The 24814-nt window shown below is 41.3% G+C and overlaps 1 protein-coding gene across 4 annotated transcripts in view; it reads right to left on the reverse strand.

The window, feature by feature from the left end:
- The window catches only part of CAPN3 (calpain 3), a 34097-nt gene extending 9783 nt beyond the window's left edge, over positions 1–24314 (reverse strand). The window contains exons 1-15 of one of the 4 annotated variants that reach the window (XM_058162005.1): positions 23575–24312; positions 22242–22311; positions 21920–22038; positions 21165–21298; positions 20208–20376; positions 11542–11673; positions 10879–10962; positions 9671–9756; positions 8778–8855; positions 8451–8611; positions 4983–5152; positions 4164–4264; positions 2165–2386; positions 1290–1326; positions 232–345 (exon numbers count right to left, since the gene is read on the reverse strand). In XM_058162005.1, the coding sequence (XP_058017988.1) occupies positions 232–345; positions 1290–1326; positions 2165–2386; positions 4164–4264; positions 4983–5152; positions 8451–8611; positions 8778–8855; positions 9671–9756; positions 10879–10962; positions 11542–11673; positions 20208–20376; positions 21165–21298; positions 21920–22038; positions 22242–22311; positions 23575–23865 (1968 nt within the window). In that variant the 5' untranslated portion in view covers positions 23866–24312. Of the gene's footprint in view, positions 1–231; positions 346–1289; positions 1327–2164; positions 2387–4163; positions 4265–4982; positions 5153–8450; positions 8612–8777; positions 8856–9670; positions 9757–10878; positions 10963–11541; positions 11674–20207; positions 20377–21164; positions 21299–21919; positions 22039–22241; positions 22312–23574 lie in introns of those variants that run through there. The other 3 variants (XM_058162006.1, XM_058162007.1, XM_058162008.1) reach the window with 3 other exon arrangements.
- Positions 24315–24814: the final 500 nt, after the last annotated feature.

Consider the following 24814-nt stretch of genomic DNA (forward strand, 5'->3'; position numbering starts at 1 on the left):
GCCAGCATCTAGAAGGTACCCTCCCTGATTTTTTGGGCTGTAAAAGCGACAAGGAAGAAATGCACTTTCAGACTTGTAAGATTCTATTAATGTAACCTTACAATAAAATATACCAGTAGTTAGTTCATCTGGACCTGCTTCCTATCTGAACTACCTCACAGGGCTGACACCACTTTAACATGCTGATTGGTTAGAATGCATGCAAGTTCCTCATGCTGGTAGATATAAAACCTCTGTGTTCTTCTTTTGCTTATCTGGACTTGTTTTTCCCTTGTCCTTTCTTGGCCCCTCACCACCTCTCAGATCTTTGCTCTTGTTTGCTCTGTCTGAGACAAAGATGATTGGCTACCGGAAAGAGGAAAAGCAGAGAAGCAGGAATGAATCAATTTGTGACAGATTAAAGGATAGAATAGAATTTTCACAAAGGAGATTCTTCTCCCTTTGCGCTCTCTCCCTCTCTCCACCTCTCTCTCTCTCTCTCTCTCTTTCTCTCTCACACACACACACACACACACACACACACACACACACACACACACGTGCGCGCACACACACACACACACAGTCATATCACACAGCAAACAAACTGTGTCATGTGCAGAGAGTGAAGAAAGATCAAGACTTGGGCTTTTCTCACTCTAAACTCTTTCCAGTGGCTCTCAATCTTTTCTTCACCACGGGCCCCCTTTAAATAACTTTTGTGGCCACAGACCCCCAGGACTTAACATTTAAATCATAACGTTTCTTCAAGTTTTCATGGACCTCCATGACAACATTGCGGCCCCCAGGGTTCTGTGCACCACAGCTTGAGAAACAGAGTGGTCTATGTCATGCACAGGGGCGTTGGGTGTGTGTGTCAAAAAAGTCAAGATGGGTCAGGATCACACAATTGAAAAGTTGTTTATTTGCATCTCAGTTGCCATACTGAGTTTTTTAAAACCCTTTTCATGAACATCACTGGGTATGCTTTAGTTAATGTTTGATGAAGTATAAATGCTGCAGCATCAGTTTTAAAGTGCTCGGAAAGTCTGTATGATTCTTTATTGCAATTATTCCTAAGCACAAATACCAACAATATAGAAATGAACCAAATAAACAAATAAATAATATTTCAAATAGTAGCAGTGAGGATGATTCTACTCAAGTGGTGCAAAGTGATATCAAAAAGTTTCTGCACCAACTATAAACATGTAATGAAGCCTGAGAGAACAACAAACGTATCATTTTTCTGGAGCTTCATACTGAAAAGAAACAATTCAAATATAAGACACCATACAGAATGTACTCACCGAGATATTTCCTGCTTCAATTTTGTTTTCAACTTCCCTATAAGAAAATCGAAGAAATGGAAAAAAGAAACAAATGGTAGCCTGTTTTTTATTTGGTTTGGAAAAAAATGAAATTAAGTGGCTTCTATTCATATCTTTAGAGATTATCACCACAACACTGACGTGGATGATAAACAGGCGGGCCGAGAACATCAAACCCTGAGGGACCCCCAAATTAGGGGCCTTGGGCTCAGCTTCTTGTCACTTGGCAACATTGTCTACAACTGGCCACAAAGAAAGGTGAATAAGCATCACAATTCTGTGCCTCCCACTTTCAAATCCTGTAGCCAGGGCAAAGGAATACAGGTAGTCTTCGACTTAACGTCCACCACTGAGCCCAGAATTTATGTTACTAAGTGAGAAATTTGTTAAGTGAGTTTTGCCCCATTTTATGACTTTTCTTCCCACATTTGTCAAGTGAATCACTGCAGTTGTCAAATTAGTAACATGGTTGTTAAATGAATTTGGTTTCCCCATTGAGTTTGCTTGTCAGAATGTCGCAAAGGACGATCATGTGACCCTGCAACTGTCATAAACAGGAACCAGTTGTAAAGTATCTGAATGTAAATCACGTGATCGTGGGGATGCCCCCAAAGTGCCCCAAATCTCAAATCTAAGGAAATTCTTGCAAGATTTTTCCATCCGATAAGATTCTGGACACTTTAAGATATTGCAGTGTTTGAAAATTTATTTTTATTTTGAAAGTCTACAATCACCATCTAGTGGCGTCATGGAAATTAGTGGGCCCAAAGATGCTGTCTTGCTGACTTCTGTATGTTGTGTGCATATCTGTGGTTTGAAAGTGTTGAAATCCAAAATGGGAATCTTTTACTTACTCTGAAAGACTTCTTTTTTCTGAGAAAACTCTCAGGATAAATTCTCCTTCTTGGTGGGGTTCATAGGTGGATGGGATGATAACATACTCGTTTGGTGGTAGACGGAAGCGTTCTGCGATTTCTCGCATGTTTATGTAAGACTTGCATTTTACTTTGGAGGCATTGTAAAGGAAAAAATCCTTCTGTAAATGTTTCTTGTCACCCTGCATCTGTAAACATGAACTGGGTAAAATATACATATGGTCTGCATGTACAAGACAGGGGACATCCTCATATTGGTACTTTAAAATAAACTGAAATTAAAACTGTGGGACGCAGAAAAGTCACAATTACAATGACTTTTAACTCTTATAACTTACAGCCATTCATTCAGCAACTCTTCAAAGTTACAACATTGAAGAAAGTGACTTACAACTGATCCTTGCACCTCCAACTGTTGCAGCATTCCCATAGGTCATAGGTTAACCCCCTTCTCTCCGTGGCAGTCCTTCAAATATTGGAACACTGTTATCATGTCACCCCGGTCCTTCTCCTCACTAGACTAGCCATACCCAGTTCTTGCAACTGTTCTTCAAACTTTTTAGATTCCAGCCCCCGATCATCTCTGTTGCTCTTCTCTGCACTTTTCTAGAGTCTCAACATCATTTTTATAGTGTGGTGACCAAAAGTGGATGCAGTATTCCAGGTGTGATCCAGTGGTGGGATTCTACCAGTGGTGGGATTCTACCAGTTCTCCCCGGTTCAGGTGAACCGGGAGTGGTGGTGGCGGGAGGCTCCGCTCACAAGCCCAAATGTCATCACAGATGCTCTGTGCATGCACAGAGGTGATGTGTGCGAGCAAAATGAGGATGCCCATGCCCAGGCTCCCATTGGCGAACCGGTAGCAAAAGTAAGTGAATACCACTACTGGTATGATCTTACTAAGTTTTTATAGAGTGGTATTACTACCTAACATGAGATTGATTGTATCCCTCTGTTAATGCAGTTTAGGATTGCATTGCCTTTTTTGGCTGCTGCTATATCCTGCTGGCTCATATTTAATTGATTGTTCACTCCAAGACCCCTCTGTTTACTGCTTAAAAGTTACTCTTTTAAGACAGGTTTACCTAATCTGTATGTGTAATTTTGGTTTTTTTTTCTAACTGTAAGACTTTACTTTTCTCTACAGTATGTTGAATTCATTTAGTAAGATAGGGCCCAGTGTTCAAGTCTGTTGAGATCCATCTGGATCTTGCCTATTCATCTGGGGTGTTGGCTATTCTATTTTGCTTCACAAAACCGTGAACTGCCCAACGTATGGAATCTTTTCAAGTTGACAGAAAAAAATATTGATCTCCTACAACGATGTCTAGTATCATGTCTAGCTACCTCGAACTTTTTTGATTTATTAATTACTGTAAGGGCATCATAAATAAGAATTTTGACAAGAATCTGAACATTTAAATAATTTCCCATAGTCTTGTGCTAAGGAAAAACTCATTTGGGTCAAGTTCAATTTCTGTTCAACTCAAAAAAATTATTGTCAATGGAACATATTTTCTATGGCCTTTTTTTGAGTTTTTTGAGTCTTGGGATTCCTTGATATCTGCCTTTCAAGAACTAACTGATCCTGATGTAACTTAGGGCTTTCTGTTTGATAGGAAAATTACCCTAAGATACCAGTTCAAATCATACATGATTTGCCATCACTTTATTGATATTGCCAGCTGTTGGATAAACTATCTAAAATAATGTCATAAATTGTAAGGAAGTTCTGTGGTAGGTTGGGTATGCCTGTAGCACTTTAACAGATGTAAAAGTCATACATTAAAATGATCAACATTATTGTACTTTCTACATATATGTAGGCCATATGTAAAATTCTATTTCTATTAATACACTTTTCAAATGCTCTGTGTAATAAGAATTATTTGAGTATGTACCCGAATGCATAATTTGGATGACTAATGTACATTCTTTTGAAACAGATTTTCACCTAATGGTCAGTAAGAAATCTAACCTGCAAACTTCTGAAGAGTGAAGTAGAAAAGGAGTTGTATTCAGAATGTTACCCAAGCAATTAACAGGTTTTTCACAGTCTGCTCTTACCTCTTTCGGCACCTAAAAAGCAAGCAAGGTAGAAATACCATTAGGAAAGGAGGGAAAATGTCATATGATTCAAAATTTATGTTTACAGTTTTGGCAAATGCACATTCAGCTTAGGATCTTTCCAACACTTATTAAATAGTGTAGTTACACATAGCAGTAATGGTTGAAGAGAGTGGCGAAATCCAATTTTTTTTACTACCGGTTCTATGGGTGTGGCTTGGTGGGCATGGTGTGGCTTGGTGGGCGTGGTAGGGGAATTTAATAACTGTATTGCTTAGTGACAGAGGTTCTGGTCCCAATTGTGGTTGTAAGTCAAAGACTTATTTATTTATTTATTTAATCATATTTTTATACCGCCCTATCTCCCAAGGGACTCAGGGCGGTTTACAGCCAAGTAAAAGATAAACATAAATACAAGTTAAAACCCCAATTTAAAAAACTTATTAAATACGGCCGAATATTAAAACCACAATAAAATAGTAAAACCCCATTAAAACCAAATTTAAAATTTAAAATTCTAGTCCAGTCCTGCGCAGATAAAAAGATGTGTCTTACGCTCGCGGCGAAAGGTTCGAAGGTCAGGAAGTTGGCGAAGTCCTGTGGGAAGTTCGTTTATACTTACCTGTATAATTAGCTGACCTACGGTATATATAAAACTGGGCTGGAATCTGACCAGCTCAATTGTGAAGCAGTAAAATGTGATTAATCAGTAGCCTGGTGACTAGCGTACCTCGTAGATGGCAAAACCAATTGTGAGGAGATTGGCTCCTAGTCTGCGTTCTTTTCTCCTGTTTTTCTGCATCAGTGCCACCAGGAAGCTGCATATCACCTCAGTATCTTCTGGATCATCATCTTCTTCCAGGAGTTTCAAACGATATTGGGGATTGGTCCAAAAAGTGTCTGCAAATGGCGTCCCCAATTTAAATTACATTTTAGTTTCCTACACAGTGTTTTGACAGTTTCCATAATATTATGGACTCAGTGCCACTAGCTATGCTTTGAGAAAATCTCAATGGCCTGAAAGGTTAGGTTCAAGAAGACTTTTTGAAATACTTAAGGCAGAGTTTCTCCCCCTTGGTAACTTTCAGATCTGTGGATTTCAACTCCCAGAATTCCTCAATCAGCTTTGAGTTGCCAAGAATGAGAACTACTGCTCTAAAGAATTCCATAAGCCTGTTTGACTATAAGCTGTTTTTAATTGCTATCAATAAATATATTTTAGATTTAAAATAATCTAAATTTCAAGGCCATACTTGGAAAACTGCATTCAGTTTTGGTCGCCATGATATAAAAAAGATGTTGAGACTCTAGAAAGAGTGCAGAGAAGAGCAACAAAGATGATTAGGGGACTGGAGGCTAAAACATATGAAGAACGGTTGCAGGAATTGGGTATGTCTAGTTTAATGAAAAGGACTAGGGGTGACATGATAGCAGTTTTCCAATATTTCAGGGCTGCCACAAAGAAGAGGGAGTCGGGCTATTCTCTAAAGCACCTGAGGGTAGAACAAGAAGCAATGGGTGGAAACTAATCAAGGAGAGAAGCAACCTAGAACTAAGGAGAAATTTCCTGACAGTTATAACAATTAATTCGTGGAACAACTTGCCTCCAGAAGTTATGAATGCTCCAACACTGGAAGTTTTTAGCAAGAGATTGGATAACCATTTGTTTGAAATGGTATAAGGCAGTGATGGCTAACCTTTTTGCCATCGTGTGCCTGGAGGCTGGGGGTGGGGGCGCGTGCGTGCCCACACCTATAATTCTATGCGCCCCACTCCCGCGCATGCGCACATGACACCCCTCCCACTCCTGGCAAGTGATGGCCCAGTACACTCATTTTTCTGTCTCACATGGCTCCAGAGTCTCTCATGAGTCTGGGGACAGCGAAAATGGCATTCCCCCCACCGGAGGCCCTCCAGAGGCCAGAAACTGCCAATTTGCCAAGTTCCAGTTGGACAGGAAGTGATATTTTTGCTCCTAGAGAGGCTCTGGAGGCTCTGGAGGCTGGGGACAGCAAAAAACGTCACTTCCTGTCCAACCGGAAGTTGGCAAATGGGCAGTTTCTGGCCACCGGATGGCTTCCGTGGGGGTAGGGAATGCTGTTTTTGCCCTCCCCAAACTCATAGAGAGGCTCTGGAGCTAGGTGAGAGAGAAAAATGGGCCTTCCCCACCCTCCTAAGCCCTCCGGAGGCAGGAAACAGCCTGTTTCCCTACTTCTAGTGGGCCCAGAAGGCCTGAAAATCAGCTGAGCTCGGGTGCCCACTGATATGGGTGATACAAGTGGCACATGTGCCATAGGTCATAGGTTCTCCTGTCTAAGAAGGGGGTTGGACTTGAAGACCTTCAAGGTCCCTTCTAACTCTGTTAATTCTATTCTATTCTATTCTGTTCTGTTCTGTTCTATTCTATTCTATTCTATTCCATTCCACTCTAAAAAGAAATGTATAAAAATTATACATTTGAAAACGTCTATTTTAGCAAATTTAGAATAGGTAGAATCCTACAGTATTTAGGAGGACCTAATACCAATGGTTTGCCCAAATAACCTCTTTAGAAAAATGCCTGACTGAGGTGTGGTATTTTGCAGTTGAATCTAAGCAACTGTATTTGTATGTTTTCCCATTTCTTCTTCTACAGTAGTGGCCAAAATTGTGGAAACCTTTTGAGAAAAGTGTATTTTCTAAAACTAGCTAATAACAACACTTTTTCTGGAGTAGTACCATAAAATTACATATCAATGGAAAGATAATTTAATCAAGAATGTAATGCGGTAACTTTTAGGAAGGAATTGCTATTAGAATAGCAATTACAGTATAAAGAAGAAAAGTGAAACACGTAGAAAAAACAAGTTATACAAAAATTATCACCATAAAAAAAACAAGATATACAAAAATTATCACCATTTCAATTAATACTTAGTTGGATAACCTTTAGCATGAATTACGCCCTTACAATGTCTTTCTGTGGAGTGAACCAAGTCTTTTAGTTCTGCAACTGTTATTATGTGAAACCAAGATTGAATGATTGCTTGTACTAACTGTGTTTTATTGCTGGGTCGCTTCTGACCAAGTTTCTTTAGTCGGCTCATAGATTTTCAATTGGGTTAAGGACTGGGCTATTCCCAGGCCATTCCAGCAGTGGAATGTGATTATCTTGAAACTCCAAAAAAAGTGGTGTTATTAGCCATCAAACTCAAAAATATACTTTTCCCAAAAGCTTTCCACAACTTTGGCTACTATTGTACATATTACTTATCACAATAAAATAATTAACGCCCCCCCCATTCATCTAAAGGAGGTTTTTCTGCATGAGGTCTGGCTACACTATGGCAATGTCACCAATTAAATAAATTCCCCTTTCATCTATGTGCCCCCTTCATCAGGTTGATTGATTATACTGGTGCTTCTCAGCCTCAACAGCTTTAAGAAGCATGCTGGCTGGGGAATTCTGGCAGATTAAGTCCACACCTCATAAAGTTGCTAAAACTGAGGAACACTGGATTATACGGTACCTGTATAGGCTCTCATGAATACGACATGGCCTTCCTATCCCCTATTCAAAGCACTGTGCTACAAATCTGGCACAGCAGAAACATCTAAAAGGGAATCCTTCCTTTGGTTTCAATTTGGTTTCAAAATATTACAAGAGGAAAGCACCACTTTAGAAGAGGCATTCTGTCAGTGCTTCAAAGTAGTCCAGAAAAAAATACTTTCAAAAGTACTTACCCCCTTCTCTGTTCTCTTTAGAGAGAAGAGAATTAGAGAGGGTCCCTTCTGAGATGTTTTCTGCCCTCCATCCTTCCTTTAGTTTTAGATTGATCAGACAGTTGTCTAGGCCAGAGGTCTCCAACCTTGGCAATTAAGACTTGTGGACTTCAACTCCCAGAGTTCCTCAGCCTGCAAGGCTGGCTGAGGAATTATGGGAGATGAAGTCCACAAGTCTTAAAGTTGCCAAGGTTGGAGACCCCTGATCTAGGCAGCTGGTTCTTCCTTCTGTGTCCAAATGTTATTCTCACTGCATGTTACACATTCTCTTTTGCATTTGAGAGATGGAAGAAAAAAACTCTTCTACAATGACTACCACTATTCAGTTTTTTAAAAAGATTTGTATAGAAATAATTATTCTCAGCAAAACCTGCTTATATTCTCCTTTCAGTTCAAGCAATTGAATTAACCAAAGTATCCCTAACACTTTATTTACCTGGATAGTTACGGCAGCCACCTGCAGTGCTGCCTCGCACCCATTGTCCTTCCGTGACGGAAACTGTCCATGTGTGAAGTTTATCAGCCTCAAGGGTATCAGGGGTGAGATTACAAATCTCCAATTTTGTGAAATATCTCAGAAAATCTTGAAATGATATCCTACAGAGTGGGAAACACGGACACAAATGTCATGAGATAGCAACAACATGGTGCACTTCACATGATTGGTACTTGTATACTCAGGATGTTAAAAGCAAAAATGAAAGGATTCTTCAGAAAGAAATCCATCTTTTTAAAAAAAAGACAAAGAAACTTGAGTATTTACCAAAACTCGCCATCCTCTGCAATTTTATGTTGCAAGCGGATCTTCTCGGCATTGTCAATTTCATTCCATTCATCTGAACTACAAGAAAAGGAAGAACCTTTTTCAGATGATGAAAATGGAGTTACTTCTTCAATTATAAAACAGAAAGAGGTTTTTCGGTTCATAATCTATGAACAAAGTTTATCTTTTATTAATTTAGTAAATACTGAATTTAGTTAAACTGCTTCTTTTCTACTTCATCAACTGCCAGTTCAAATTGTTGTTCCTTACCTACAATTATACCTCTGACAAAAATATTACAAATTATCATCCTCTTAAATATAATAGATGAGTAGTCTCAATTTTTTTTAGCTTTTCTGGGATTTTTTTCTGGAAAAAAAAGGGCCCATAGCTTCCATGCTTGTTTTCAGGCCACTTATGATTCCCCCTCTTCCTGTGTGTGTGTGTGTGTGTGTGTGTGTGTGTGTGTGTGTGTGTGTGTGTGAAAGCTTTTAAGATGCTCAGAATTGCTTGGAGTCATCCTGACTATAAATTGTATCTCTCTATCTATGCATCAATAAATAAACACTTGAACCATAAAAACTGGTTTCAACTTTCGTTCTTAAATCTACATAGTCCAATCTTCAACCCAAATACCTAGGGGTGAAATTTCTCTTAATGAAGTTTACTTACACAAGTCTCAGTTGATTACTCAAAAATTGTGCTTCCCATGGAATCTACACGAGAAAGTGTGCTCTCTCATATAAGAAAAATATTGAAGGGTTATACACACAAACATATGGCATACTATTTTGCTTTATTTAAAAATATATATTATTGATTATTTATTGTGAAGTGAAATTACCATAAGTTCTGTTATTCAGTGGCTGCCAAGAAGATTAGTTTTTACTTGCCTATCACTCCAAGCTCCGTTCCATTCTACTTGTCCCCAGGGATTTCTGAGCCGCACCAGTTTTATCTTCTCCCCTTTAAGTGTTGTCTTGGTTATAGGAAGGGAAAAAGTCACATAATTAGAAATACCCTGAAATATCATAGAATATAACTCCTTACAAATTCTGATTTGTGGCATGCAGGAGGAAACAACTGGTTAGTCAGCTAAATCAGCCAAATCAACTTGGAGGTATAATATAATATAACAACAGAGTTGGAAGGGACCTTGGAGGCCTTCTAGTCCAACCCCCTGCCCAGGCAGGAAACCCTACACCATCTCAGTCAGATGGTTATCCAATATTTTCTTAAAAATTTCCAGTGTTGGAGCATTCACAACTTCTGCAGCCAAGTCGTTCCACTTATTAATTGTTCTAACTGTCAGGAAATTTCTCCTTAGTTCTAAGTTGCTTCTTTCTTTGATCAGTTTCCACCCATTGCTTCTTGTTCTACCCTCAGGTGCTTTGGAGAACAGCCCGACTCCCTCTTCTTTGTGGCAACCCCTGAGATATTGGAACACTGCTATCATGTCTCCCCTAGTCCTTTTTTTAAAACTAGACATACCCAGTTTCTGCAACCATTCTTCGTATGTTTTAGCCTCCAGTCCTTTAATCATCTTTGTTGCTCTTCTCTGCACTCTTTCTAGAGTCTCAACATCTTTTTTACATCGTGGCGACCAAAACTGGATGCAATATTCCAAGTGTGGCCTTACCAAGGCATTATAAAGTGGCACGAACACTTCACGTGATCTTGATTCTATCCCTCTGTTTATGCAGCCCAGAACTGTGTTGGCTTTTTTAGCAGCTGCTGCACACTGCTGGCTCATATCTAAATCGTTATCCACTAGGACTCCAAGATCCCTCTCACAGTTACTACTATTGAGCAAGGTACCACATATACGGTACCTGTGCATTTTGGTTTTTTTTGCCTAAATGTAGATAGATATTACAGTCTATAGATATCACAGGTAATAGATATCACAGTCAAACAGAATGTAGATATTAGTGAAATTTCCTTACTTTTTCCAAAGTAATTTATGTTTCACCAATAGTCATAAACATCTATTCCTTTTTTTAAATAATGAAATTGCTTGGTAAAAAATCTTGTATAGGAAGGCAAAAATTTGTTAATTGATGTCAGGCTTGTCAATTAAGAAATAGAATTCCATACTTACGTCTTCTACTCCTGTGACTGAATATGCATGGCCTGTGACCAGTCCGTTAGTCATGCGCCTTTCATACAACAATGGAATAATGGTCTGTTAAAAGCAGAAAAAGATTGTTGGAATCATTACAGGACCTATAAAATGCCAAAAGTTTACTTCTTGGTCAGATGGGCTCAGAACATCTAATTCTTTTAGTGCATGGTTCTGATTATCATCTACAAAACTATATATCATAGAATCAAGAACTGTAGAAGTGGAAGGACAAGCATCTTCATGTCCAATGCTTTGTTACTGTTGGAAACTAACCATCCCAGTTGGGAGGAGTCAAATGGGGAATTAGTCTGGAGTCATTATGTAAGTTCAAGAAGGCAAAGTCTGAACCTCCCTCTTGAATGCCATTGGACTTTTTATAGTACTTGATAATGTCTCTATACTCTAGTTTCATTGGGGGGGGGGGGAAATAGAAAAATGCCCCAACAGATTATAATTTAAAAACCAAATGCTTGCCTGCTAACTGTTATTGAGTAGATAATTCCAACTTCATTAATCATAATATTCTAAAATTCCAGTGCTACAACTTGAACTTAATGCAAATCTTTCAGGAGATGCAATTTGTGAAGATGGCTTAAAACCACAAGATTCTTACTGGCAACACATTTGAATAATACAGACCAGGGTTGTTCTTTCTTCTGTTTCTTCCATTGACTTATTCAAAAATTCAGAATCCACTTTCTGCAACATTTGGGCAATGAATTGTCCAAAATCAGTTGTAGGGGCACTTCCATAAATAAATCCTGAACTGTCCTAGGAGAATAAAATAGAAAGGAAAAGTAGGAAGATATTATGAAAAATAAGGCTGTGACATAGCAAAATAATTATAACTGAATATTATAACTATATAACATAATATAACAACAGAGTTGGAAGGGACCTTGGAGGCCTTCTAGTCCAACCCCCTGCCCAGGCAGGAAACCCTACACCATCTCAGTCAGATGGTTATCCAATATTTTCTTAAAAATTTCCAGTGTTGGAGCATTCACAACTTCTGCAGGCAAGTCGTTCCACTTATTAATTGTTCTAACTGTCAGGAAATTTCTCCTTAGTTCTAAGTTGCTTCTTTCTTTGATCAGTTTCCACCCATTGCTTCTTGTTCTACCCTCAGGTGCTTTGGAGAACAGCCCAACTCCCTCTTCTTTGTGGCAACCCCTGAGATATTGGAACACTGCTATCATGTCTCCCCTAGTCCTTCTTTTTATTAAACTAGACATACCCAGTTCCTGCAACCGTTCTTCATATGTTTTAGCCTCCAGTCCCCTAATCATCTTTGTTGCTCTTCTCTGCACTCTTTCTAGAGTCTCAACATCTTTTCTACATCGTGGCAACCAAAACTGGATGCAATATTCCAAGTGTGGCCTTACCAAGGCATTATAAAGTGACACTAACACTTCACGTGATCTTGATTCTATCCCTCTGTTTATGCAGCCCAGAACTGTGTTGGCTTTTTTAGCAGCTGCTGCACACTGCTGGCTCATATCTAAATGGTTATCCACTAGGACTCCAAGATCCCTCTCACAGTTACTACTATTGAGCAAGGTACCACATATACGGTACCTGTGCATTTTGGTTTTTTTGCCTAAATGTAGAACTTTACTTTTTTCACTGTTGAATTTCATTTTGTTAGATAGCGCCAATGTTCAAGTCTGTCAAGATCTTTCTGTAGCTTGAGCCTATCTTCTGGAATGTTGGCTATTCCTGCCAGCTTGGTATCATCTGCAAATTTGGTGAGTTCCCCATCTATCCCCTCGTCCAAGTCATTGATGAAGATGTTGTAGAGTACTGGGCCTAAAACAGAGCCTTGGGGTACTCCACTACATACTTCCCTCCATGTGGATGTAGTTCCATTGAGGACTACACGTTGAGTGCAGTTGGTCAGCCAGTTACTGAATAAACTTTATTCGGTAAATAAAGGCATTGTTGATAAAGGCACACTTTATTCAGTTAACTGAATAAAGTGTGCCTTTATCAACAATGCCTAATAACATAAAATCTCTTTAGAGTTTAATTTTTATATGTTGTTGAACATTTAAGCAGAATATTCAGAATATATTTTTATGAATATTGTTTTAAGGTGTTGCTGAATATTTATGCAGAATATTTAAATAAAAGCAATGGCACTATAAGATCAAATAAGGCACAGTCACATATCTGAAATCCACCTAACAGAGGGCACAAACATCCCGTCAGAATAGATGGAGATGTTTGTTTACATCTGTAATGAAGCTCCAATTTAATCATAAATCTCTTATTTTTCATCTGGCCCTGAGAAAACCTCTCTTCTTAAATCCCAGTATTATTCCATTTTAGGCTTCTACAGGAGGAAAAGCTTTCATCCTATGGAAAATCTTGAAGGAAGCACAGGGTGATAACAGGGAATGCTGACAAGGATATCAAATTGGACAACCATTTGTCTGAAACGTATAGGATTTTCTTCTTGAGCAGAAGGTTGGACTAGAGGACCTCCAAGATCCCTTTCAACTCTGCTATTCTGTCTTTTTTCCTCTGTTCCTACCACACTTGCAGATGTGATCTTTTGCTCTGCTTTAGTGCCAGCGTTGCCTTAAGGGAACTACTCTCTACTGTGGAGAGATGGAGCAAACACATGTATGTAAACATTTTGTTCAAATCTCATTAGAGCCAATCCTCTTGAAAGTAAGAGAAGGGGAATATTCTGAATACAAGACTGTTCATATTATATTCTGTGGGTTCCGTAATAATTGAGGCTCCACAGATGTTCACACATAACGTTTATTTTAACTCACAGAGACCAGCAACAACCAACAGACCAGGCCTGCTTTGACAGCCCTCTTTCTATACAGCTCCAAAAGCGGGAGCCAATCAGAACAGAACAAGAAACCATCTCCACCACTAGGGGCCGCCACTGCCGGTGCAGGACATAACACTTCTTTCCCCCTAGCTTGCACAATCGTAATCCTGGAGATACGCTGGGCGCCGCTTGATTCGGCTGGACCTTCATGGCTCCGTTGTAGCCATGGTCACTGGCTGACCCAACTCCTCAGCCTCTTCTGTGGGGGACGTCTCCGGCCCAGGGACCCCTAGCCCCTCCACCGGCAGAGCAGACAAGGCTTCCTCTCGGTTATCAGGTACAGGGGCTGGGCGTCTTATTCCCTTGTAGCTTAGCTCCTCTGCCCGGGATGATTGGGTTGGGCTACCTCCTGGCTCTTCCTGAGTGCCCCACTCTGGCAGCTGCCCATCCCCAACCTGACGCCGGGCCCTGAGCTGGTCACAATGTCTGCGCCACACTCTACCCTCATCTAACTCGACCCTGTATGAGCACGGGCCGGTGATTCCCACGATCTTTCCTGGGAACCATAGGGGGTGGCCGCTGTAATTCCGGGCATACACCGCCTCCCCAAATCAAATCTCCTGTTTGCCCCCATGGAGTCCAATGGCTGACTAGGTGAGTATTGGGGGTGCAATCTATCAAGTGTGGTCCTCAAACGCCTGCCCATGAGTAACTCTGCTGGGCTCTTATTCGTAAGTGGGCACGGTGTGGAATGCTGCCCCAGGAGGTACTCATCCAACCTCTCCTGCCAGCCCCCTGGGCCCGACCTGGCCAATGCCTCTTTCACTGACCGGACTGCTCGTTCTGCCCGGCCATTACTGGCCGGATGAAACGGGGAAATGAGAGCATGGCGTATTCCTAGGCCCGCTAAGAATGACTCAAAGTGGGCGGACGTTAGCTGTGGCCCGTTGTCCGAGACCACAAGGTCGGGTAACCCATGGGTTACAAACAACCGTCGCAAAGTTCTAATGACGGCTTCTGAAGTGGTGGAATGCATTAGTGCGATTTCCACCCACTTCGAGAAAGCATCGACGACCACTAAGAATACTTGCCCCTGGTACGGCCCCGCAAAATCTATATGGATGCGGGACCAAGGACCCCTAGGCTCCTCCCACTCTCTAGGGGGAGACTTAGGCGGCAGCGGTCTTGTCTCCTGACACCGGTGACAGGCCGACACACAGGCCTCTATGTCTTTATCTAGTCCTGGCCACCACAGGTAGCTCCTACCCAGGGCCTTCATCCTAACAATGCCCGGGTGACCCCGGTGAAGTGTCCCTAGAATGGACTGTCGGAGGGGGGGCGGAACTACAACCCTATGCCCCCAGAGGAGGCAACCCTGTTGGGTAGAGAGCTCGTGCTGCCTTCGCTTATAAGGCTGCAATTCAGGGCTGACAGGACCCTGGGGCCATCCACGGAGAACCCAATCAAGAACTTTTGAGATGACTCTGTCCAAGCCAGACATTCTAGCAATGTCACAAGCAGTAACGGGAAAGGCGGAACCATCAATCAGAAAAACACGGGTCTTCCACCTTGGTCATCAATGGGCAACGGCTCAGCGCGTCAGCATGGCCCAAATGTTTCCCAGGCCTATAGACCAGGGAATAAGAATAAGCTGCCAGGAACACCGACCATCTGGTCATTCTTGGTGATAGTACTTGCGGAGTCTGTCTATCCCCAGCCAAAATCCCCAACAGCGGCTTGTGATCTGTAACAAGTTCAAACGGGCGACCGTAGAGATACTCATGGAACCGCTTGACCCCCGCAACCAACGCCAATGCTTCTTTATCCAACTGTGAGTAGTTGCGTTCCACGGCAGCCAAGGTTCGAGAAAGAATGCAATCGGGGCTTCCAACCCGTTGGGCAGCCGATGACTCAACACAGCGCCAACCCCATACTGAGACGCATCGCAGGAGAGGACAAGCGGCAGGTTTTCGTTGAACTGTGTAAGAACTGCGTTAGACACCAAGAGTTGCTTGACAGCCTGGAAAGCAGCAGCAGCATTCGCATTCCAAACCCACGGGGACCTGCTATCCAACAGGCGGTGGAGAGGCTCTGCAACCGAAGCCTTGTGTGGCAGAAAGATTGCGTAAAAGTTTAAGAGCCCCAGGAATGCCTGTAACTCTGACTTGTTGCGGGGTGTCGGCGCATCAAGGATTGCCTTGGTCTTGGCCGTAGTGGGGTGTAAACCCGACCTATCCACTAGGAACCCTAGGAATTCTACCTGGGGCACAGCAACTACACACTTGCTTTTCTTAACTTTGAGCCCCACATCCCTGAACTTAACTAGCACCTGGCGTAGTCTGGACATCAGTTCTGGAGTGCTTGCTGCCGAAACCAACACGTCATCGAAATACGGCACCACCCCGGGTATTCCGTGGAGTAGGCGTTCCATGAGGCATTGGAACAACCCTGGGGCCACACTGACGCCAAATTGGAGGCGGCGACACTTGAACGCCCCTCGGTGAGTGACAATCGTCTGTGCTGCTGCTGTGGACTCATCCACAGGCAATTGTTGGTATGCCTGTGCTAAGTCAAGCCTCGCGAAGATGGATCCTTGCCCCAAGGAGTGCAGCAGATGCTGCACCACTGGCACTGGATATGCATGGGCTTGTAATGCTCGATTAATGGTTGCCCTATAGTCCGCGCAGATGCGGATTGAACCATCCGCCTTAATGGGAGTCACAATGGGGGTCTCCCATTGGGCATAATCTACTGGTTCTAAAACGCCCTGGGCAATGAGTTTGTCCAATTCTGCATCCACCCTAGGCTTCAGGGCAAATGGCACCCGGCGCGGTTTTAATCTGCGCGGCACCACCCTAGGGTCTAAGTTAAATGAAACAGGCATTCCGGTATATTTTCCCAACTGGCCATCGAACACAGTGGGAAATTCCCTGACCAGTGTATCCAGCTGACTAGCTCCAATCGAGTTAACACCCTGAATAGTCAAACCCAGGGCTTCGAACCAATTAAGCCCCAGAAGACTAGGCAATGAGCCATCTACAACTACCAGTGATAGGCGGCCTACAAATTTCTTGAATTGTACCCTGAATTTCCCACTACCCACAATGGGAATTGGCCGTCCCTGATAGTCTTTTAATAACAGCGCACAAGGCTTCAGACGCTTCTTAGCAATAGTAGGCACCAGACGCTTTATCGTGCTCCAGGAGACTATGGAAGTTGCAGATCCGGTATCAACTTCCATCAAGCATGGCCGCCTTCGATCAGGACGGAAATTGGATTTTCTGCTGGATCGGTTCCTCAGATCGCCACCTGATCCTTGTTCCTCGCATCTCATCACGGAAAATGGCATAGCAGTCATCCTGCGGCCTCCTGGATCTCAGGTGAGGTCGTCTTCCAAGAGAAAGGCCGGCTGACGGACCCTTTTGTGGAACCCTCTCAGGCTGGACCGATCGGCAAACCCGGGCAATATGGCCCGTCGGCCTGCGGCGGCAAATTGCGTCTTTGAAATTACAGGCGGCTCGCATATGATTTCCCCACACCCAAAACAGCCAGTCAGAGGAGGCTATCTCCCGCATGAGTATTTGGTTTCTTAACCTCTTTAAGGCGATGGACAGCGTCTTCCTCCTCCTCCTCCTCATATAGTGGATCAGCTTTGTTGAAATGAATTGTTGCTCCTTTTGCTATCTGTGGGCTCTGCCCTCGAGGCATATCAGCTAATGAGAGGGTGGCCAGCTCTGAGGCACATGCCTCATCTAATGCCATCTGAAATGTGAGGTCCTGCTTAGCGATGAGACGCCGCTTGAGGCGTTCATCCCGGACACCGCTGACGAGCCGGTCCAAAAGGTAATCATCCAGATCAACAAATTCGCAATGGCGCGCCACTTTACGTAAAGCGGCTACATACTGGTTTATCGATTCCCCCTCAGCCTGATCCCTATGGTAAAACAGCTGCCGCCGGGCGATTCTGGAGGGTGTCGGGGCGTAATGTCTTTTTAATTTAGCCATGAAGTCATCCCAAGTCCCTGCATGAATTGACTGGGGGGCCATCAATGTCATGGCTGTCTCGAACATTTCTGCCCCACAGAAACCCAGGAAATAAGCACGCTTCCTTTCACTAGATAGGTTTGTATATTCATTGGCAATAAGAAAGCATTCAAAACGGGCTACAAATGCCTCCCACGATTCGGTCACTGGGTTAAAAGGCACAAAGTTCTGAGGCGATGCCATGGTTTGCTCTGTAGGCCAGGGATCTGAATAGCTCTGAGGAGAAATTCACACTTTGGCTCGCTCAGCAGCTCAGCAACTCACGTACTTTCCTCAGTCCTCGTCGCCAGTATTATATTCTGTGGGTTCCGTAATAATTGAGGCTCCACAGATGTTCACACATAACGTTTATTTTAACTCACAGAGACCAGCAACAACCAGCAGACCAGGCCTGCTTTGACAGCCCTCTTTCTATACAGCTCCAAAAGCGGGAGCCAATCAGAACAGAACAAGAAACCATCTCCACCACTAGGGGCCGCCACTGCCGGTGCAGGACATAACAGTTCACTTTTAAGATGAGCAAAACTGGGAAACCTGTTGAGAACTTATCCTTGGGCAAGGAGAGAATTGAGGAGGAGGAGCACTCTTAGCACAGACTCAGTATAAAAGTCCTGACTTCCTGACCAGTTACAGAAGTAATAGTACTATTTTATTGTGGTGGCTTAATTGAGCCTTGGTGGTGCAGTGGTTAGAGTGCAGTACTTCTGCTGACTGCTGGCTGACTGCAATTCAAATCTCACCAGGCTCAAGGTTGACTCAGCCTTCCATCCTTCCGAGGTGGGTAAAATGAGGACTCAAATTGTCCTGTCCTAATGTTTTCTTTTTTTTATTAGTATCCTTTTCATGTATTTATGTTTACACTTGTAACTGTCATAAAATACATGCTTGACAAAATAAAATAAATAAAAAATAAAATAAAACTTCCTAGGTCCCCAAAGAAGCCCTTAGGTTTTACAGCCTAGAAGAGTCAGCCAGCATCACTTGATGTGATGTATCCAGAGTCAGAGAAAGGAATGGTAGAGCAAAGCACATCCTGAATCAAGGAATGTGCCAAGTTAGCCTGGCTAAAAAGTACCAGTATCTATTTTTGGCATACAGGTAGGATTTTCAGCTCTTTCTAATTCCCCTCCCTTCCTCTGTTGTCCTTTCTTTCATCTAAATAGATAGATTCTTTAATCTAAATAGATAGATTCATCCATCTATTTATCAATTAGTTATTCTAGTACCACTACTCATTTCTTTATGCAAAATATTCCCTTTCCATGGCAAATAAAATAATTGCACAGAGGATAGATTGGAATGGTCCTTTTCCCTACAAACTGCAGTGTACCCATTATTCAATTACTATTCTTCAAAGATTTATTTGAATGCTGTTTTATCAACGGATGCTTTTTCCACAACAATTGCACGTTTCCTTTTTACGACTATTTCTCAATGTCATGCTTTCATTGTATTACCTCCCTTGACACATGAAGCCATAAAAGAGGAAGTAAAGAAGATTGCTCATTATTCTCCAACCTATTCCCTGAGTCAGATGAGGTCACCATTTTTTGAGATCCAGATTAACTATAGGATCCATAGCTTTTAAATACTCTTCAGTGCAAATATTTCATTTGCATATTGGACTCTTGCTGTGTTACACTCTCAAGACTCATTCCGTACCCAGCTATCACCTTGATTTTGTTGTAGGGGTGGGATTCTACCGGTTCGGGAGAAACGGTAACTCCGATGATCATCTGGGCCCACCCGCCCGCCCGTGTACTTTACTTACCTTTATCTTCACAGCTGATTACTGCGGCAGAGCAGATTCCCGTGCCTCAGCTGTTTTAATTCTGTAGAACTAACACGGAAGGCAGTGGTGAAATTCAAAAATTTTCCCTACCAGTTCTGTGGGCGTGGCTTGGTGACCATGTGACTTGGTAGGCGTGGCTTGGCAGTCATGTGACCGGGAAAACCAACTATCACACTTTACACAAAAATAACACAAAAGCTACACAAATGACTGACACACAATGCAAAAGCAGCTGGACTTCACACAAAATGGCCTCTGCAACAAGCAGGAATCTCACAAAGTCACAGAGAGCTCAAAAACAAACTATCACACTTTACACAAAAATACCGGTTAGGGCAATAGATAATTAAAAAATGCTTTAAAAAATAAAAAAATGTGCAGACGATCAGCTGTGCCGCGTGATCGTGGGAACTTTTTAAAAAACTTTTTAAAGCATTTTTTTACTACTGGTTCAGACTAACCAGTAGCATTTTCACTACTGTTTTGGGAGAACCACCCTGAACCGGTAGCATTTCACCCCTGGCGGAAGGTAATTTTTCATTCAACTGTGCATGCGCGCGAAGCATGTGATCACCAAACCGGTTGTTAAACCGGAAGAATCCCACCACTATTTTGTTGTCCTGTATTTGCACACAAGATGAGCCAAGACTTATTACAAACATATTGCCCAAAATGTACCTCAATGGAGCAAGCCATAAGTGACCCTCTCTCAATGGCGTGCTTCATGATTTTGTATGTATCTTTAGGAGCATCCTTTATCTCATAAAATTCTGTCACTCCTCCTGTGAAATCCTCCATGGCTTCTGTGGTGTTGCCTCCTTTTAATGCTTCATAGGACCCATGAAGCCTGAAAAGGAACACGGAGAAAGTTAAATGACTCTCATTGTTAGGCTCTATCCACTTGTATATAGACCAGCTTTATTTCCAGACAGCAAAAGCTTATACTATAAGAAGAACTAGCTTCCTTCATAGATGTTTTCACTTATTAACCTTAACCATAAATAGATTTATTTGGTTTTGATTAATGCGTTCTATGAAGTCAGTCACTGCAGATTATAAGCCATAGTTTATTACTTATTGTCAGACATACATTATTGTCAGAAATTATGCAAAGACATAGTTCTCTGGGAAAGATGGAAGAAAAGGAGAGGATGACCAGCAGCATGATGGATGAACTTGGTTATAGTAGCAATGAGTACATCATTGGAAGGACCAGGCGAAGGACAGATCATCCTGGAGAAAATCTGTCTATGTAGTCACTAGGAATCAACTTGATGATAATGACGTTTATGTGCCATTCACTTGGATAATCATTATCAATATCTGACTACAACAATTGTGTAGAAATCATGACTCAAACTAATTAATCAGATGGAAACAGTAGGCAATTTGGCCAAGAAGCAAAGCACCCATTTTGTTTTATTGTGCAAAGCTACAGAGTGTAAGTTGTGCAGTATTTGCACAAATAATGGGACCGATGAAGCCCCCCCAAAAATAGAATTAACTTTATTGTAATCACTAGGTACCATGTTATGTGTGAAAACTGCTACTGTTTTATATCTGCATGCTTTGATCTCAGCATTAACAATAAACGGTATGTCATAGAAAAAGACTGAATGGACAAAATCTCTTTACTTTGCATAAGCTTTTTCCAGTAATGCACTCCAGAATTCATTCTGTTGGGAGGATTTAGTGAAGACCAGACGTTTTCCATATGTTGGTAAACGATCATCGATAATAACTTCCACCCAACTTCCATAACGCCAGAACTGGAAGATTTGAAGAAAACAAAATTAGAATTCACCACGGTAACAGCATAAGAAATAGATGCTATTTCTTTTGACCATAACAGCTTTTATTAATCAAAAGCTGGTTATATATTATAAAAGGGACTAGAATTAATGATTAATTTATAATAGGAAAATACACTTATCACTAGAAGGCGCTGCATGACTGGTTTTGTCCTATTTGGAACTCATCAGACACACACTACACTATATAGTTCAAACTCTCTATCAGAAATTAAACTCTTGAACCTTTGCATTTTAGATGACAATTTACATTGCTTTGACTTTAGCAACTCTCCAGATCTGTGTGCTTAATAGTTGCGGGAAGGCATATCCCCTATACAATCTATTGGAATGGTATATATGTGCAATCCATTTTCCTTTAAGGAAACTATCCATTTTCCTTTAAACTACACAGAAGTTATGCAGATATGGGGCACAGTTCTACATATGAGAACATACATATACTGCATTATTCTGACATTAACAAAATAGTGATTAATATAGGCTTTTTATTTCTGGGTGTACTTCTGAGTTGTTGTCTAATTAGTAGATCATAGTGGAAATGCAGAAAGGAGCATCATCTTGGATGATGATATATACCTGGAAGTGAAAAATCCCGGCATAATCTTTTGTGAAGGTCTGGCCTTCTGGAATGACCCGAAACAACAATTTTTCATTCAGGGTCAGACAAGCAATGGCAGCCAGAAACCAACAATCCCCTGAAAGAAAAATAAACGGGGTTGGACAAATTCAGTGTCAAAATGAAAAAGAATGCAAGCAACTGAATCATTAGACTTTATACCAGTGATCATGTTTTTGTTTTTCTTACCACATATATTAATTAGAAAGTGGTAACTGATAAATTAATTGGATAAACAAAATATTTTAAAACCTAAACAGCTGCAAAGAAAGGATTTCATACCTAGTTCTCCTTGACAAATGTCAGACCTATTAGCTCCACCAAGGATAAAGCGTGGATTGTCACAGATTTCCTAGATAAAAGAAACACGCTGATGAGAAATACACAAACACACACAAACACACACACACTCTCTCTCTCTTCTACTTCCATCATTAAGGATTGCAAAAAAAAAAATTGTCTGCCACTTGTGCAAACTTTTTGATGCTTTGTGATCAAAATAGTGCCTTCGGGAGGAATCAGTTCATACATATTGAAAGGGTTTATAAGCAACAACCTTAAAGTTATCTAAGTGATAACTCCAAAATGTAGCATTGACTTGTATAATCAGTTCACAGCAGGACTGAAAATACATGCAACATTTTCTTGATCAGAGGCTTCAGTTTCTGTATAAGAACTTCAGACTTTTTACTAGAGCATTGTTTCTCAACCTTAGCAACTTTAAGACATGTGGACTTCAACTTCCAAAATTCCGCAGCCATCATAGCCCAGCTAACATAATCACACATCTTAAAGTTTCTAGGATTATGAGACACTGCTGTAGAACAAGCTGGTTACTATAAATTTGTCCATGCATCACGTTAGTGGAATAAGTTTTCTGGGTAGATAGTTCCCCATAACTTAGCCTATAGCAATGTTTCTCAACCTTGGCAATTTTAAGTTGTGTGGATTTTAACTTCTGGAATTCCACAGCCAGCCATTCTGGGAATTGAAGTCCACACATCTTAAAGTTGTCACTGTTGAGAAACATTGTCCTATGCCATGGATATCTACTGGATTTTGCTTTGTCCTGCCACCACATTGCCAGCTGCACTCCTTCCTTGCATCTGACTCATGACACAGGGCATGTACAAAAGGGGTGGATCTCGCTGCACAACAACATATTGCTAAATTTGAGGGAGCAAGCAAATACGCTACCTCAAATTCTTGTTTTGCAGATAGTACTTTAAAATTATCTATGCTTTCTCACAGTGTCTTACTATACAAGAGTGCCAAAACCTTGTATGCCACAAAAAAGTGGCTACTAAAAGGTAATTTTTTAAATGATGGAAGTGAGAAATTATTATATGAAATTATATATATATATTATTTAAATATGTGTTAAATAATTATATTCATGAAATTCAGCTGTTCATTATTTTTTTTCTGACCTAGACTTCTTGTCTATGCCTTGGTTATTGACTGTAACTTTGCAATACACAATTCCAAGATCTGTCAAAGATTTCATTCAGAGATATTGTATACTGCTGCTTTTCCATTTGAAATAATATTACCTAGATGACTTGCAAATATTAACCATATGCTAATCTTTAGATCAGACAAGAGGCCTACTCACTGATGGTCTTTTCCACTCAAATTTCACTGGGAGCCTTTGACTGAAGAAAAGGGAGCTGTCATTAGCTGGAAAATCTGGATCCTCATAAAGAATCTTCTTCTCAATGCACTTCTTATGAAGCTCATGAAAGGTTTTCTCCTTGACTCCAGTGATGGGCTGGTTGCGGCTGAGGATGGCAGAATAGATCCCTCCTGTTCCAGCACCTGTTTCTGTAGTTGTGGCAGCATGCTGACAGGAAATTGGTTCAGAGCCAGTCTTTTGAACCACAGTGCTACTGACAGGGGACGGCATCTAGATCAAACTGAAGCAAAACTATCAATTAAATTATAACAATTGAAAAAGAAACTAGGACCTGGAAGGAAGTGGGGGGAAAAAGAAGAAGAAATGGCGTTGCACAATCTCTTCTGCAGACTGAGTTTTTTCCTCTTCCTTTTTTGCAAGACTTCAAACAATTTTAGGAAGATGGATGCCAGCGGGTTGTATAGATGTTGTCCTGAGGTTCTCACAATAGTTACTCTGTCCTTTCATGTTAAAATCCTCATTTTAGCAGGAAGCAAATTTGTAAAGTAACTTCCATCCCCGGATTCATGTGTGTGAGGGTAGCTGTGGCATGCTTTGTAAAGGTTGAAGTTCTGACGCTAAAAATAAACTCCTGGGAAGCATATTGGCATGGAGGAGGGGATGAGGAAAGATCTCTTCTCAGGGTTGGCTCTTTCAGTAAGATTGAGAGTGCAAGTGCAAATGCAAATGCCAGGGAACCTTACACAATATTTTAATCAGCATTTAGAAGTAACTCCATATCCAAAAATTACAGGATGATGTAACCTTATTCTGATACAATTCATTTTACAGTGATGCATCCAATATAGAGATGTGTTAAACCAGGGGTCTCCAACCTTGGCTTTGCTAGCTGAGGAATTCTGGGAGTTGAAGTCCACAAGTCTTAAAGTTGCCAAAGTTGGAGACCCCTGTGCTAAACGCAAGACAAGCCTTTCCAAAGAAGGAATATTGCTTCCTGATCATTTTTAATAAAAAAATGTTTAACAGAATAAAAACTATGCAAATTTTGAAAGAAAAAAGTAAGGGAGGAAAAGAATAAGTAAGTGAAAAGTGTAAAAAAAGAAATAAAAATGTGAAAAAGAGGAGAAGAGAGAGGGAAGAAACAGTTTCCAATTTTTAAACAACAGTTACAAGTACATTTATATTTTACACTCTCCCTCTTCCATAGTCTACTAATTTC

Source organism: Ahaetulla prasina, chromosome 1, assembly GCF_028640845.1.
Source record: "Ahaetulla prasina isolate Xishuangbanna chromosome 1, ASM2864084v1, whole genome shotgun sequence".
In the NCBI taxonomy this organism is placed as follows: domain Eukaryota; kingdom Metazoa; phylum Chordata; class Lepidosauria; order Squamata; family Colubridae; genus Ahaetulla; species Ahaetulla prasina.